The sequence below is a fragment of the Schistocerca americana genome, chromosome 5 (assembly GCF_021461395.2).
Source record: "Schistocerca americana isolate TAMUIC-IGC-003095 chromosome 5, iqSchAmer2.1, whole genome shotgun sequence".
NCBI classification, from domain to species: Eukaryota; Metazoa; Arthropoda; class Insecta; order Orthoptera; family Acrididae; genus Schistocerca; species Schistocerca americana.
Window position 1 is genome coordinate 182,767,417 of NC_060123.1, and position 16,657 is coordinate 182,784,073.

The 16,657-nt window shown below is 44.8% G+C and overlaps 1 protein-coding gene across 4 annotated transcripts in view; it reads left to right on the top strand.

Moving 5' to 3' along the window:
• Positions 1-16,657, top strand: part of LOC124615397 (peptidyl-alpha-hydroxyglycine alpha-amidating lyase 1) — a 96,295-nt gene that overhangs the window by 26,236 nt on the left and 53,402 nt on the right. For all 4 annotated transcript variants that reach the window (XM_047143231.1, XM_047143228.1, XM_047143229.1 and 1 more), the window contains exon 4: positions 12,567-12,807. In XM_047143231.1, coding sequence (XP_046999187.1) covers positions 12,567-12,807 — 241 coding nt within the window. The remainder of the gene's footprint in view (positions 1-12,566; positions 12,808-16,657) is intronic.

Here is a 16,657-nt window from a genome sequence, read left to right on the forward strand (position 1 = left end):
TTCGACTTTGAAAGCCCATATTGATGGTGTTTTGTTGAATGGTTAGCACACTGACACTTCTTGATGGTCCAGCATTGAAATCTGCAGCAATTTGCAGAAGGGTTGCACTTCCATCACATTGAACGATTCTCTTCAGTTGTTATTGGTCCTGTTCTTGCAGGATCTTTTCCTGGCTGCACCAGTGTCAAAGATTCGATGTTTTACTGGATTCCTGATGTTAACGGTACTCACGTGAAATGGTCATATCCCCCTGCGGGTTGAGGGGTTAGAATTGGCTCGTGGTATTCCTGCCTGTCGAAAGAGGTGATTAAAAGGAGTCTCACATGTTTCAGCCTTTGTGTGTTGGTCCCCTCTCGGGTTTGACTCCATTGTTAGTGCATGCCATGTGGGGAAGGATGCCTTACGTGGTGTTTTTTGTTTGTCCATCATGCACCAAGATCTTGCATGCTACTTATTGTCATGCAGCGGGCTTTGCACCCAATGTCTTATGGGTTGCCTACTACTCGTCTCCTGCGCCATCCATCCTTCATGCCCATGACAATTCTGGACCATTTTGGCACCCGAAATACAGCGCGGTAGCCAGTCAGTTGTGGTGGGATTGTCATGTCCCTCTCGGTGGTAGCCCTCTGACAACACAGGGATGGCATTGCTGATGCCAGAGCTGAGACCTCCCCACGTATGCCAAGGAGTAGGTGCCCATCCTTCTAGGGCACCAGGACTCCCAGAAATGGCCACCCCTCCAGGTGGCCCTTGCTGAGGCTGGGTGGTGCCTGTGGGCAAAGCCCTTGGTTGGAGTAGGTGGCAGCAGGGCGGATGACCCGCAATGAAACAGGTTAAATCAAATCAAGCTGGTGGGGTCTTTGTACCAGCAGTGTCCAAGCATGTATGAAATGAATTTGATGCAGCGACCTATGATTCCCGATTGTTCCCCTTCCTGGCCACGCCTTGGGAGGACCGTAGGGCGACTTGGTCTCGTGCGCCGTATTTGCCTCGGTACCTAGTTTGCCGAACGACTGATGGAGAGACCTTTCAGGCAATGAAGCCCCAGTTTTTCGTAGACCACCTTGAAGATAGGTTTGGGGAAGTGGCGGCGTTGTCTAAAATGCGCAGCGGGGCAATTTTGATCCAAGTGACCTGCCCAGCCCAGTAGTGGGCGTTTCTTGCCTCTGACAAGCTAGGTGGTATCCCCATCTCGTTTACTCCCCATAAAAGCCTTAACTTGGTCCAGGGTGTTATTTTCCATCGCGACCTCCTTTTGCAGTCGGATGAGGAGCTACGTGCAAACTTAGAGCTAAGGGCTGTCCACTTCGTCCAGCGCATGCATAAGGGACCCAAAAGACAACAGGGTTGCTACTGGTGCCTTTATCTTGGCCTTTTGGGTGACTCATTGCCTGAAAAGGTCAAGGTGATGGTTTACCATTGTGAAGTGAAAACATACATCCCTCCCCCTATGCGGTGCTTCAAGTGTTGGAAGTTTGGTCACATGTCATCTCATTGTACTTCCAGTGCCACATGCAGGGATTGTGGTCATCCTCTGCATCTGGATGCTCCACGTATGCCTTCTCCCACTTGTGTCAACTGTTCACCTGACTGCCCTATTCTCCATAAGGAGCGATGAATCATGGAAATAAAAACCCTCGACAGGCTCACCTGTCAGCACGCAAAGAGGAAATATGAATGGCTTCATCCTGTGCAGATGACTACATTGTATGCTGCAACTGCGACTTCATTGTCCCCGGTGGCGATGGCTGTCCCTGCAGTTGTTAAGCCTCCAGTGGGCCCTCAGGGCACCCCTAACACTTCCCTCATGTCTGTGATGGGGGACACTGCTTCTTCTGGTACTCCCAAGGTACCTCCTTTGGGAGACCAACACCTCCCAAATTGGCTGGGATATTGGACCGCCTCTTCCCACCCCCACCCCCACCTCCCACCCGCCGCTGGAAGTACACCAGCCTCCTCTGGTTACTCGCATGCGGAAAGGGTCCCTTGGAAGTCAGTATACCTTCTAAGACATCCTCCAGCGCGACAGCTGACATCAGTCAGTGGCTCAAGTGGCAAGGAGCGCCAGATTGCAGAGCTTCCCGCTCTTCATCTGTCCCTGGCCCTCCCTCTGAGACTCCCTCCCAGGTTGCTCCTAAGGAGCAGCGGGAGGCAGAGAGGAGGAGGAGGAGGAGGAGGAGGAAGAAGAAGAAGAAGAAGAAAAAGAAAAGAAAAAGCTGGGTAAGACGGAAGAGGTTCAGGTTGCCTCTGTGCCACTTGTTACTACCAGCTCTCCATCTGAGGATGATTTGCAGATCTTGGCATCCCCAGACGACCTCAGTCTTGCCTCTTCCTCAGACGCAATGGTCCTTGATTCTGGCTCTCCTTTGGTGCTAGTAGATGACCCATCGGCGTAATCTGCCTCCTCGGTCCTTTCATACCTTTTTCGGTTGTGGACAATGTCATTCTCCAGTGGAATTGCAGCGGTTATTTCCACCATGTTGCTGTGCTCCGCCAACTTCTCAGCCTTCACCCTTTCTTTTGCATTGCTCTCCAGGAAACTTGGTTTCTGGCATTGCGAACCCCCGGCCTCCATGGCTATCGGGATTGTTATACGAATCGGGCAGCTTATGAGAGGGTATCTGGTGGAGTCTGCATCTACGTCCTTAACTCTCTTTACAGTGAGCATGTGCCTCTTCAAACGCCTTTAGAGGCTGTCGCTGTTAGGGTGTGGACATCACAGGCAGTTACCATCTGCAGTATCTATCTTCCACTGGATGGCGATGCCCCACAGCATGTATTGGCTGTGCTGATAGCCCAACTGTCACCATCTTTTCTGTTACTGGGCGACTTCAACTCCCATAACCCTTTGTGGGGTGGATTGGTGGCAACAAGGCACTGTCATTGAGCAAGTGCTGGCACAGCTCGACCTTTCTATTTTAAATAATGCTGCCTCCACACAGTTAAATGTGGCGCATGGTATGTACTCAGCCATCGACCTTTCGGTCTGCAGCCCCGGCCTTCTATCGTTTGTCCAATGGAGTGTGCATGACGACTTGCGCGGTGGTGACCTTTTTCTGATCTTTCTGTCACTGCCACACCTTCACTCTTCTGGGCACCTCCCCAGATGGGCTTTGAATAAGGCTGACTGGTACTTTTTCACCTCCATTGCCACTATTGAGCCTCTTTCTCATGACACCATTGATGTGTTGATTCACAAGATAACCACCACCATCATTTCTGCAATTCCCTGTTCTTCTGGGTCCCCTCAGCAGAGGACTGTGCCTTGGTGGTCACCGGAGATCGCTGAGGCGATTAGAGATCACAGGCGGGCGCTCCAACGTCATAAGCGGCACCCGTCACTGGAACATCTCTTTACTTTTAAGCGGCTCCATGCCCGAGCCCGACATCTTATTCGCCATTGGAAGCAGGAGTGCTGGGAAAGGAATGTCTCCACCATTGGCATCTGTACCTCTCCATCGCAGGTTTGGGCCAAGATTAGGCGACTCTATGGATATCATACCCCCGTCAGCGTACCTGGAGCTTTCCCTGAATGGAGCAGTCTGTACTGAATCTGACATGATTGCAGAACTCTTAGCAGAGCATTATGCTCAGAGTTCTGCTTCTACGAATTACCCGCTGGCCTTCCTCTCCATGAAAGAGCAGGTGGAATGTTGGAGCCTTTCATTCCATACGCGCCAAACTGAATCGTACAATGCTCCATTCCATGAATGGGAATTCCAAAGTGCCATCATCGCTTGCCCTGATACAGCTCCTGGACAGGATTGCATCCACTATCAGATGCTCAAACACCTCTCGGTGGACTGCCAGCGACACCTCCTAGACCTTTTCAACCATATTTGGGTTGAGGGTGAGTTCCCGCCTCAGTGGTGGGAAAGCATTATCATACCAGTGTTGAAGGCTGGCAAGAACCCATTGGAGGTGGACAGCTACCACCCCATTAGCCTCACCAACATTCTGTGCAAGTTGCTTGAACATATGGTGAGCTGGAGGTTGAGTTGGCTACTTGAGTCTCGGGGCCTCCTATCTCTGTCTCAGGGTGGGTTCCATAAGGGCTGCTCTGCCACCAATAATCCGGTCTGCCTGGAGTCTGCCATACATACAGCCTTTGCCCACTGTCAGCATCTGGTTGCCATCTTTTTTGATATGCGGAAGGCATATGATACAACATGGCAACATCACATCCTCACCACACTTCATGGGTGGGGTCTTAGGGGCTCACTCCCGATTTTTATTCAAAATTTTCTGTCACTTCATTCCTTTCACGTAAAAGCCGGCTCCTCCCGAGTCCAGGAGAATGGGGTCCCACAAGGCTCTGTCTTGAGTATCTGCCTCTTTTTAGTTGCTATCAATGGGCTAGCTGCAGCTGTGGGAACGTCCGTATCGGCTTCTTTGTAGGCTGATGACTTTTGCATGCACTATAGATCCACTGGCATTGTGGTTGCTGAACGGCAACTACAGGGCACTATCCGCATGGTGCAGTCTTGGGACGTCATGCACGGCTTCCAGTTCTCGGCCGCCAATACTTGCGTCATGCATTTCTGCCGGTGTCGCACTGTTCACCCTGAGCTGTGGCTTTATCTTGACGGCGAACGTCTTGCTGTGGTGGAGAGGCATCAGTTTTTGGGCTTGCTTATTGATACCTGGTTGACTTGGCTCCCTCATATTCGGCAGCTTAAACAAACGTGCTGGCGGTATCTTAACACTCTGCGTTGCTTGAGTCACACTAGCTTGGGTACTGATCGATCTACTCTTCTACGACTGTATCAGGCGTTGATTCAATCCCCTCTCGATTATGGGAGCCTGTCTTACGGTTCGGCATCACCTTCCGCATTGCGGTTGCTGGACCTCATACTTCACTACTGGATCCGACTCACAACTGGAGCTTTCCACACAAGCCCTGTAAACAGCACACTTGTGGAGGCTGGTGTTCCTCCATTGCAGATCCAGTGCCAACGTCTACTGGCCGCTTATGCTGCACATGTTTGCAGCTTGCCCGGGCATTGCAATTACCATCTCCAGTTCCCAACTCGGTCGTCCATCTTCCCGAATGGCGGCCCCGGTCAGGGTGTACGATCGCGGTTCGCATCTGGGCTCTTCTCTTGAGCTTGAGTTTTCCCCTCTCCCACCTCTTTTGTGGGCCCATTTACATATATCCCCATGGTGTGAGCCCTGTGCCCCGCCCATGCCTTCGGCTGAATTTGGCACAGGGCCCAAAGGACTCAGTCCCTCCTGAGGCCTTCGACCGGCACTTTCTTTCCATCCTTACCACGTTTTACAGCTCTGACATGGTTTGTCCTGACAGTTCGATGGTTCTGGTCGAGTTGGTTGTGCTATTACTCTTGGTGCTCTTTCTGAACAACACTCATTGCTGGCTGGCTGCAATGTTTTCACTGCTGAGCTGGTCGCCATCTCTCGTGCCCTAGAGTATATCCGCTCCTGCTCAGGTGAGTCCTTCATCAGCTGTAGTAACTCCCTGAGCAGTTTACGAGCTATAGACCAGTGTTTTCCTCTCTCACGTCTGGTGATGGCTATCCAGGAGTCCATCCATACTCTTACCCGTTTCGGCCGCTCCGTGGTTTATGTATGGACCCCAGGTCATGTTGGCATCCCGGGTAATGAACGTGTTGACAGGCTGGCCAAACAGGCTATTAGTTCAGCGGCCCTGGAGATTGGCCTTTCGGAATGTGATCTCTAGTCAGTATTGTGGCAGAAAGTCCTTGGTACCTGGGGGTGGTGAATGGCGCACCCTGCCTTCACCCAACGAACTTCGGGTTATCAAGGAGACTACAGGTGTGTAGCGCTCCTCCATGCGAGCCTCTCACTAGGACTCATTTATTCTCTGCCGGCTACGCTTTGGCCATACCTGGCTGACGCATGGTCATTTATTGCGCTGTGAAGACCCACCTCTATGTCTCTGTGGATCAGCGTTGACAGTGATGCACATCTTGTTGGACTCTTCGCTTTTAACTGTGCTCAGGCAGACGTTTGCGTTGCCTGATATGCTCCCAGCACTTTTAATGGATAACACTGCACTGGTAGGCTTAGTTTTCAGTTTTATTCATGCAGGGGGCTTTTATCACTCAATCTGAGGGTTTGTCTCTCTTGTGTGTTGAGTCTGGCCTGTGGCCTATGGTTTTAGATTGGGGTTTTTAGTGTGTCTCTTGGTGATTGGCTTTTCCTTCTATCTCCCCCCCCCCCCCCCCCCTCTACCCCCGTGGTCGGCCAACCACTGTAACGCTCTGTGTGCTTTTAATTCCTATTTTCTGGTCTTTGTCTATGTCTTTCTTGTTCTGTGTCCTTCCTTGTTGTCTCTGTTGCTTGTTTTTCTTCATTATGGGCGTTTTATGGTCGTGGAATGAGGGACCGATGGCCTTTGTAGTCTGGTCCCTTCAGTCCCTCCGACCAACCAAATGGTCGTATGGGAAAATCTCCACTTCATCACTACTTGAGAGATGCTTTGACTCATTTAAATCTTGATAACCTGCCTTTGTAGCAGCAGTAACCAATCTAACAACTGCGCCAGACAGTTGTTGTCTTACGTAGGCGTTGCCGACCGCAGCACTGTATTCTGCCTGTTTACATATCTCTGTATTTGAATATGCATGCCTGTACCAGTTTCATTGGCACTTCACTGTAGGTTGCCCCATGGTTTTTTACTCCACACTGAGCTCCCTTCCCCTTTGTAGTTGTGGGGCTCTGCTCATGGTGTTCCATATGTTGCTGGATTGCCCTTGCCTTTTGGCCCTTCACATTAAATAGGCCCTCCTGCTTTCCATATCTCATGTGTTAGCAGACAACACCTGCATGGTTACATTTGTCCTCAGTTTTCTTCATAAAATTGGTTTGTATTCTTGAAATTTCCTGTGGAATTTGAGTCCCTCAATTAGCATGGGCATTGGTTACGGAGGTCTTGACCTTGGCTCCACACCATCCATATTCTCCCACTTTTTCCCTACATTTTATCTGATCTGTTATGCTTGTTTCTTTCCCTTTTTCTTGTATCTTCTGCCCCCTGGTATTGTCTCTGTTGTATCTTGATAATGGTATGGTGCGGGTGTCAGGATGGGTGCCCACCATGCGTAGTGTTTCTGGGGTGCACCTGCTCTCCTCATTTCCACCCACCCCCCTCCTTTTCTTTCCTCTTCCTGCTGCCCTGATGTCTCTTTTTCCTCTTTGTTTACAGGTTATATCTTCCCCTTGACTGGACTGTGCTGTTTGTGTTGTTCCTCCCTTGATTTCTGCCCTACTTGATCATGCGACCAATGACCTCACAGTCTCCCCCCCCCCCTCCCCCTCCCAAAAATCAATCAAGCAAACAATTGGCTTCTCTACGACAATCCTCATGTGTCCAGTTCACTGGCAGTACTGTATTTAGGCACAGACATTCTGCATAGACTACACAAACAGTCCTATGACCACTGACACCTGACACACTCGAATAGCTCCATGATGCAAACTCATGGCCAAGCACAGACTGATGGTCTCTTTGGCTGCATATAAATACCAGCCTGCTGTGGCAGTGCTGCCAAGTGGCCTTGTAGGCATGGCCCTCGACCATGTTGTGATTGGCTGTATCCGCTGACTACTACACTTCTAGTAGTGTCTGTGGTGGTTCCAACATTGAGGCTCACGATGTGTGGTATCGATGACACTTCACAAGACATATTTCTCTGCCTAGTGTTTTTCCTTACAATGCTGTAGACTTCATCTGATGATGCCCCCATCACTGGAAGATGAAACTTTAGGCAGAGAAATATGCCTTGGACCGGAGCCTGATGCTCATAAAATAAATAGTGCCAATAGTAGTCAAGTTCTTGTGTTTCCTTTTCTTCTTTTTCATTCCAATTTTAAACATTTTGTGTAAATTGTTTCAAATACAAATTGTAGAGACAGTATAAAATACGCAGCTGACACATATACTTATATACTTATTTTGCTTTAAACATGCAATTTATCTCTGGAAAAAAGTAGGTCTATATGGGAAGATTGTCTGTCAAGTGATGTGTGACCAAAATTCTGCTTCCTCGAGAGATCAGATTCAAAGCTTGCAGCTCATGATTATATTTCTTCAGTAAATTATGGCACGACCATAACTTGTGAATGTACATTTTCTATCACAATGTATAAATCTATTAGTGAAAAGTTTTAACTACATCAAAATTAAAACTTTCAAAATTGTTGTATTAAAGTAATGATTTGGGAAGGGAAATGAGCTTAAATAAAAGACAATCCACTCAAAAAACCAGAAAGGTTATTTACTGTGGAGAGATACTGAGAAAAAGGAAAACTGAAAACAACAAAATAAAAATTAAGACAGTTTCATTGTTTTGATGATGTCATAGTTTCATCAAATTGTTTGTCTCTGTTTAAAAAGTTTCAACCGTTTTTCAAAACTAGGAAGAAATTATGCTGAAAAGGAGGTATAAAGTTAATTATGTCTGGCATATGTGTTGTTTCTTTGTTTTGGGATGAGTTTCCCATCAGGGAAACTTTGAAACTGATGCTGAGCAAAGCCAAGCCCATTGACCAGTGCCCAGCCCAGTTTCCAGAGCCAATTGAGCTTCAGAATTAAACTTTGACATTCAAGGTTTATTAATAAAAAGCACTTTATCTTACTTGGTACAATGTAGTTTCAGCCAGTTGCTTTCATTTCCGGCAACGCGTTTTTCTTTCTCTTCAAGACACACTCTTGAAGGTCTTTATCCGAAAATCTGCTAAAGTGTATCAGAACTCGTGTATCCCTTGTAAAAACAATCTCATAAAATGGAGCATGTTAGGACCAGATAACAATAAGTGTAACTGTGGAGAAATACAAAACGTGCAACATCTAATAACATGCTGAAATATGTCCTGCACATTCCTCCATAGACGAACTCCCACTAAGCAAGCCTGAAGCTTTGATTTAGCCCAGTGTTGAGCTGAACAATTGACAGCTTCAGACTCAAAAAGTAAAGTAAAGTAAGTAAGTCAGAAAATTTGAACGTTACATTTCATAAACCACAAACTTATTCCTTATCAGGTGGTGGTAGCAGATCTTACTGCCACGAGCATTTGGACATATACCACTCAACTGCCAAGGCGCACAGCGGTTTCATTCAGTGTGAGTGAATTATTGAACTAGGGTTGATGCCAATGTTGCATACAACAATCTGCCTGTGTGGTAGTGATAAGTGGTGTCAGCCCATTTTTCAATGCTTGTGACCTACACCACTTGGCACCCAACATGCCTGTATACTAGTACACTTTGATTGTGTGTGATTAGCTTGCTAGATTAATATTGTGGTCTCACAGAAAAATGGCACATTCTAATGTAGTTGTGATATTATAGGACCCCTTTCTCGAATTACATGGAAATAAGATGGAAAACAATCTGTAGTTCCAAAATCTTAACAGATCATTAACTTTCTGTGCATATATGTGCTATTCCTTCATCTATGCGGATGGATATGTGTGTGTGTGTGTGTGTGTGTGTGTGCGAGTGTATACCTGTCCTTTTTCCCCCCTAAGGTAAGTCTTTCCGCTCCCGGGATTGGAATGACTCCTTACCCTCTCCCTTAAAACCCACATCCTTTCGTCTTTCCCTCTCCTGCCCTCTTTCCTGACGAAGCAACCATTGGTTGCGAAAGCTAGAATTTTGTGTGTATGTATGTGTTTGTTTGTGTTTCTATCGACCTGCCAGCGCTTTCGTATGGTAAGTCACATCATCTTTGTTTTTAAATATATTCCTTCATCTAAGTTAGACATCTGCAAGCCACTATCATTCTGTCCGCCCTTCCTGTTGCATTTGTAGATAATATGTGGAAAAAACAATCATCAGTGCTCCTCTGTGTAATCCTGAATTTTTCTAATTTTACCATTGTGGTTATTACAGGAGATGTAGATTAGAGAAGGTGAACAGCCAAATTCCATGTGTTCAATAATCTTGTGATTCATTTACTTTACACTTTCTGCCATTAATTTGCTATTTCGTCATTTTTTCCTTGTTTCTACATCTGTTTGCATCTTCATAGCGTATCAACACATCTCCTTTTTTATTATGGCAGATTCTGAGAGCACATGTGCCACTTACAGCTGTTGTCTTAAGAAAAATAATGAAAATAACTATTTGACTTGAAAAATTAGTAGACTATTATTATGGGTTTCTCCACAGAAGAGGCTTTGTAGACAAAAGGGAAATGTGTCTGGTGTAAAATTCTGTTCAATTAATCACAGTAAGCTTAAGAAGCCAGAGAAGCCAGAGAAGCCAGAGAAGATGTAAGTAGACTGATTAAATAATTGGGTTTTATGCTGGTTGTTTTCATAGTTCTCGCACGGTATTTTGATTGCGTGGCTTGCTGTCTTCTTCAGGTGCTCCCTGAGACTGGTCCTTGGATGGATCATGTCCAGTATTTATGCCTGGATGGTGCTAGGCTCTCTGTTTTCAGTCTACACAATGTCAGGTGCTCCATCTCATGTCTGCACATGCTATGGGGGGGGGGGGGGGCTCTAGTTGTCCTCTCTTGCCACTGGTGCTCCATCCACTCTCTGCACCCATCTTAGCCACCCTCTGGTGTCATGCCCATCATCTGATGCTCTGTTTCACATCTGTGCTGCGCTAGGCATTCCAACCATCAACTACTTCCGCATTGGCCATCCTCTAGTTGTCTTGGGTCTTAGGTATTGTACTTCTCATCACGTGCTTGAGGTGTTTTGTCTCCTCTGTGAAAACAGTCGAGTGTTTGGTCCTATGTTTGTCGCTGTTTGTCCTGTCTAGTCATGTGTCACCTCCGGTGTGTAGTGTGTGGTGCTCTGCCCAAGGGCTGTTTTCTTGGTCTCTACTCCTATTTTTCTTTCTCACAGAATCTCAGTCTTGTCTGTGTTGGGTTTTCAGAAGCTCAAGTGCTGGATTCTGGGTGGTGCTGAACTGGTATCCAGGGTCAGGGTTGATGAGATTCTCTGTGAACTTGATCTTGATGGATTCTTTTATGACATTGGTCCGGTATCTCAGGATCTGTGTCACAGTCTGAGAGTCACTGTAGTTCATTGAATGACTGACTTCTAGACAGTGCTCTGAAACTGCTTCTTTGGTTGCCTGTGTGATATTCCTCTGGAGTTCTTTACACGTTATTTCCACTCTCATGTGCTCCAGAAGAGACAAAGAAGGTGCCATGTCTGGTGTCCATGTCTGCTATATGCTGGACCGATCTCTGCCAGAATCAGCAGAATTTTCTTGAAACATAACATCAAAAGCACATTTTTCCCACTGACAAAAACTGGGGCACTGGACGATTGTAAAGGATGACTTGGGGCTAAATAAGCCAAGTATTTGCAACATACCATGCCAGTGTAGGATGTCATACATCAGTCACACCACCGAACATCAGAGGCATATCACCCTCAGACACGGAACCAAATCAGCAATAGTGGAGCACTCTCTAGAATTCAGTCACTCAATGTACTAAAATAACATCAAAAGTGTGAAACAGCACTCGAGACCCTGGGACAGTGTCATAAAAGATTCCATCAAGGTAAAGGTCACGGAGAATCTCATCAACCATGAGACTGAGACTGGATACCAGCTCAGCACCACCTGGAATCAAGCACTCAAGCTTCTGAAACACAACAGTGACAACACTGAGATTCTGTGAGTAAAAGAAATGGGATTGGAGGCCAAGAAAACAGCTCTTGGACACAGCACCACATGCTACGTACTGGAGGGGAGACATCACTTGACCGGCTGAACAGTAGTGGATGTAGAATGAGAGATCTGACTGTTCCCACAGAGGAGACAGAACACCTAAAGTGCCCAATGAGAAGTACAACACTGGAGGCCTGCCCCAAAAGGTGAGGACGTCACACAGGATGTCCAAGGCAACCGAAGGATGGCCAAGGCTGCAGCAGTTGGCAGATAGAATGCATGGTGTGACGCAAATGCGAAACAGAGCATTAGACAATGGGCACGACACAAGAGGATATGTGGTGTAGATTATGGTCGATGCCCCAGTGGAAAGAGAGGACAACTAGAACTTTCCCTGGCAAATGTAGATTTGGATGGAGCATGTGATGTGACAGACGAAAAACGGAGAATCAGACAATGGGCACAACACCAGAGGATGACCAAGATGGGTGCAGACAGCAGTCGGAGCACCAGTGGCAAGAGAGGACAACCAGAGCTGCCCCTGGCAGGTGCGGACTGCAGACAGAGTGCCTGATACAACACCCTGCAAAAATACTGGACCTGATCCATCCAAGAACCAGTCTCCGGGAGCGCCTGAAGAGGACAGCGAGTCACGCCGTTGAAATATCGCGTGAGAATGACTCAAATAAGTGGCAGAAGATTTGATTATTCAATGTGTCAACATATCATCTGGAAAGCCTCAAGAATTATGTATTATAAGCAGACTACAGTGCACTCAGTTCATTTCTTGGAGCCTGTTTTCCATTTCATGTCAAATAATTATTGTGAAACATCTATTGCACACAGGGATTCCTATTGTAATTACCCTGACATTAGCTTAAGGCTTAGGTAAGTACTGAATTAACTACTTAATCTTGATTTAATATTGTAATTTTACACTTTTCAGTATACAAATTAGTGCCTGACTGGCCAGATCCAAGTAAACACGTGGGGCAGCTTTCTGCTGTGAGCATTGACACAGATGGCAATATTGTTGTCTTCCATAGAGGAGATCGGACATGGGGTTCACAGACATTCCTGCTTGACAACACATTCAGTGAAATTTCTCTAGGCCCAATAAAGCAGTCAACAGTCATTGTTTTCAACGCAACAACTGGTCATGTTCTGTACGAATGGGGAAACAACATGTAAGTTCAATACCTCATTGTTGAATGGGTTTATAGAATATATTAGTGAAATTTTATATTTGTATTGTGTGGTATGCATCATTTACTTTTGCATTATTGTCTGTACAAGAGAGTAATATTTAGAAAACTATACAGATTGTATCACTTCCTTGTACAGTGAGTATTTTTAAATTCACTTTCAGGCTACATGTAATTGTGTATCATTACCTGATTTATAGAGTGTGGTTGCTGTCTCTCCTAGGAATAACTGTTGTAATAATTCCTGTTCCTCTAACAACAAGATGCAGCAGGCCAAAATTTTTGAGCGAAATGTGTTAAACATATTGCTTTTCTTGTTATAGAATTTGTAAGTTGTCAGCCTTAAGAATCTACCACTGAAATTAAATCAGACTTGTTTATATTTACACACTGTGACACAAAATGCGACAGTAGTCATAATAGAGCTGAACCATTAGACCAGTTACGTAAATAAAACGCAGGCTTGTATGGCCAGTACTTACATTTTTGGCAATATTTGTCTTATGAGCATTAGGTCATGGTCAGAGGGAATGACAACTCAGAAATTAGTTACAATCTCAAACAAGGTCAGCAAGTCAAACTATTTATACATTTCAAGGCAATGGTCAGTCTTTGACATCATCAGCCCACTGCCTGAGGCACTTTGTTTAGTACTAAGGTCCACAACTTGTCTTGTTTTTGTGTTTTTGAATTTCTATGCCTTCTCTGCGTATCATAGTGTAGTAACAATTCAAATTTGATAATACTGTGGTATCAAGTAAATAAAATTCGGTGGTTCCCTGATCCCAGTGCATGTTCTGCCTGTGTCAAATTACCAGTGTTACCCAGATGATGACTGCTCTTGTATTCCTAAGCCAAAGTATATAAAATACTTTGCACAGGCAGTCAAGTGTACACAGGAACTACAAAAAGAAACATCAACACTCTCCTTAAGAAACACAAGGAATTTTCATCTGTGAAACACAGGTAAACCAGCTATAGCAGACCTTGCACAGGGACCAGGAAACAACCAATTTTGTTTCTCCAATATTATGGTTTTATCATAATCCCAATGTTGGTATGTACAGAGAGACAATACGAATTAAGAAGCATGAAAATAACTGTAACAGAAGAGAAGAAGGTTTGAAATAGAGTAGTTGTGGGTCTTAGTACTAAATAAAGTTCCATATGACACATCGGTATGACTCCATGACCTTAGGCAGTGGTCTGATGACATCACAAACCGGCTTTTGCCTGGAAATGTGTAAACAATACAACTTGCTGAGCTTGTTTGAGATTGTATCTGGTTTCTAAGGCCTTTGTGATGTCTCCAGCATTGGAATATGAAACATTAGGCATAGAAATGGGACTTACCCCATGGCCTAAAAACTAAAATCACCAAAATGCATTTATGAACATCAGTAATTGCACAAAAGTTTCTTGTCATCATAGAAACTATAACAATTGTATTAAAAACTTATGACTCCAAAGAATTCGCTGCACAGTACTTGAAAACTGTGTGTTCATGTAGCAAAATTTGTACTGAAAGTTGATGTAACAATGAGTGAAAATGATTTTAAACAAGATCATGCACTACTATTGACACGTAAGTCCAGCTTTAGTTGCATGCAAACATTCAATGTTTTTTATTCCTCCACTATAAAAGGATATGAAACTCCTTTACTTGCAGTCCTGAGACATCATTTTAGTTAAAATTTAGATATTCATTGACACGTTCTTAGCTGCATAGCATGCAGTCTTTGTATCCCTTGATTCTGGTTTTCAATTTTCAGAACACATGCTTAGTTGGGAGTTGTAGTTGGCACATGGAAAATATAATTGTTCACACTCTACATTTGTTCAGTATAAGAGGCTTAGCATTAACATACACAAATATCTTAAAATGCCACAAAAATTTAAATGCCAAAGTCTCTGGCTTGATGTAGACAGGGCTCACAATTGATCTGTGTCATATTTGGCACCCATTATTGACATGAGCTTTCCCTCATAGTTCCACAATAATTTAATGCTACTGCATTGAGACTTCTTTGTCTAACATAGCATTATTAGATGGTTAGACACTTGCTGCCACAACCTAGTACAAGTGTATGTAGAAAAGATAAAAATGGACATATCATAATGGCAGCACTCTTGAGATTGAGGATTCTACAGAACAGACATATTGATTTGCTTGCAGTACATCCTACCATTCTGCTATGCAACATTGTACTGAATAAATTGGTGAATGTACTTAAATACTAAAATCTCTGAAGTGTTATAACTTATTTATATTAAACTTGCCACTTTAAAATATGTTTAAGAATAATACACTGAAGAGCCAAAGAAACTGGTACACCTGCCTAACATTGTGTAGGGCCCCCGTCAGCACGCAGAAGTGCTGCAAGGTGACGTAGCATAGATTTGACTAATTTCTGAAGTACTGCTGGAGGGAATTGACACCATGAATCCTTCAGGGCTGTCCATAAATCCGTAAGAGTACAAGGGAGTGGAGATCTCTTCTGAACAGTACGTTGCAAGGCATCCCAGATGTGTTCAATAATGTTCATGTCAGGGGAGTTTGGTGGGCATCAAAAGTGTTTAGACTCAGAAGAGTGTTCCAGGAGCAACCCTCTAGCAACTCTGGACACATGGGGGTGTTGCATTGTCATGCTGGAATTGCCCAAGTCTGTCGGAATGCACAATGGACATGAATGGATGCAGGTGATCAGGCAGGATACTTACGTATGTATCACCTGTCAGAGTTGTATCTATATGTATCAGGAGTCCCGTATCACTCCAGCTGCACATGCCCCACACCATTACAGAGCTTCCACCAGCTTGAACAGTCCCGTGCTTATATGTATGGTCCATAGGTTTTGAGGTTGTCTCCATATCTGTACACATAAATCTGCTCTATACAATTCGAAACAAGGCTTATCTAAGGAGGCTACATGTTTCCAGTCGTAAACAGTCCAATATTGGTGTTAATGGGCCCAGGCAAGGCGTAAAGCTTTGTGTTGTGCAGTTATCAAGGGTACACGAGTGGGTCTTCGGTTCCGAAAGTCCATATCGATTATGATGTTTCATTGAATGGGTCACACATTGACACTTGTTGATGGCCCAGCACTGAAATCTGCAGCAGTTTGCGGAAGGGTTACACTCCTGTCATGTTGAACAATTCTCTTCAGTCATCATTGGTCCCGTTCTTACAGGATCTTTTTCCGTTTCCAGCCACAACACTGTCGAAGATTTAATGTCTTACCAGATTCCTGATATTTATGGTACACTCTTGAAATGGTAGGATGGGAAAATCCCCATTTCATTGCTACCTCAGAGATGCTGTGTCCCGTCACTTGTGTGCCAACTATAACACGACATTTATACTCACTTAAATCTTGATAACCTGCCATTGTAACAGCAGTAACTGATCTAGCGACCGCGCCAGACTCTTGTTGTCTTATATAGGCGTTTCCGACCACAGCACCGTATTCTGCCTGTTTACATGTCTCTGTATTTGAATACGCATGCCCATACCAAGTTCTCTGGCACTTCAGCGTATTTTGAGTGATTAGAAAATTACTATAGATAGACATCTGTGTGAATATGAGAAATGCTGTCCGCAGCAACAAATATTAAAGTTTACGCGTATTCGTGATACAGTCAGCAAATAATAATGTACTGTCATGATTACTGAAGCTGACTTTGTGAATTTTTCATTTATGCTGCTATGGAAAGTCTTATGAAGCTGTTACACACGTCATCACATATTACATATTGCTAATTGATTATCACATAGGTTATCATACTTACATCAGTTACCATAATGCTAAATTATGTTAACAATTTACTCTTC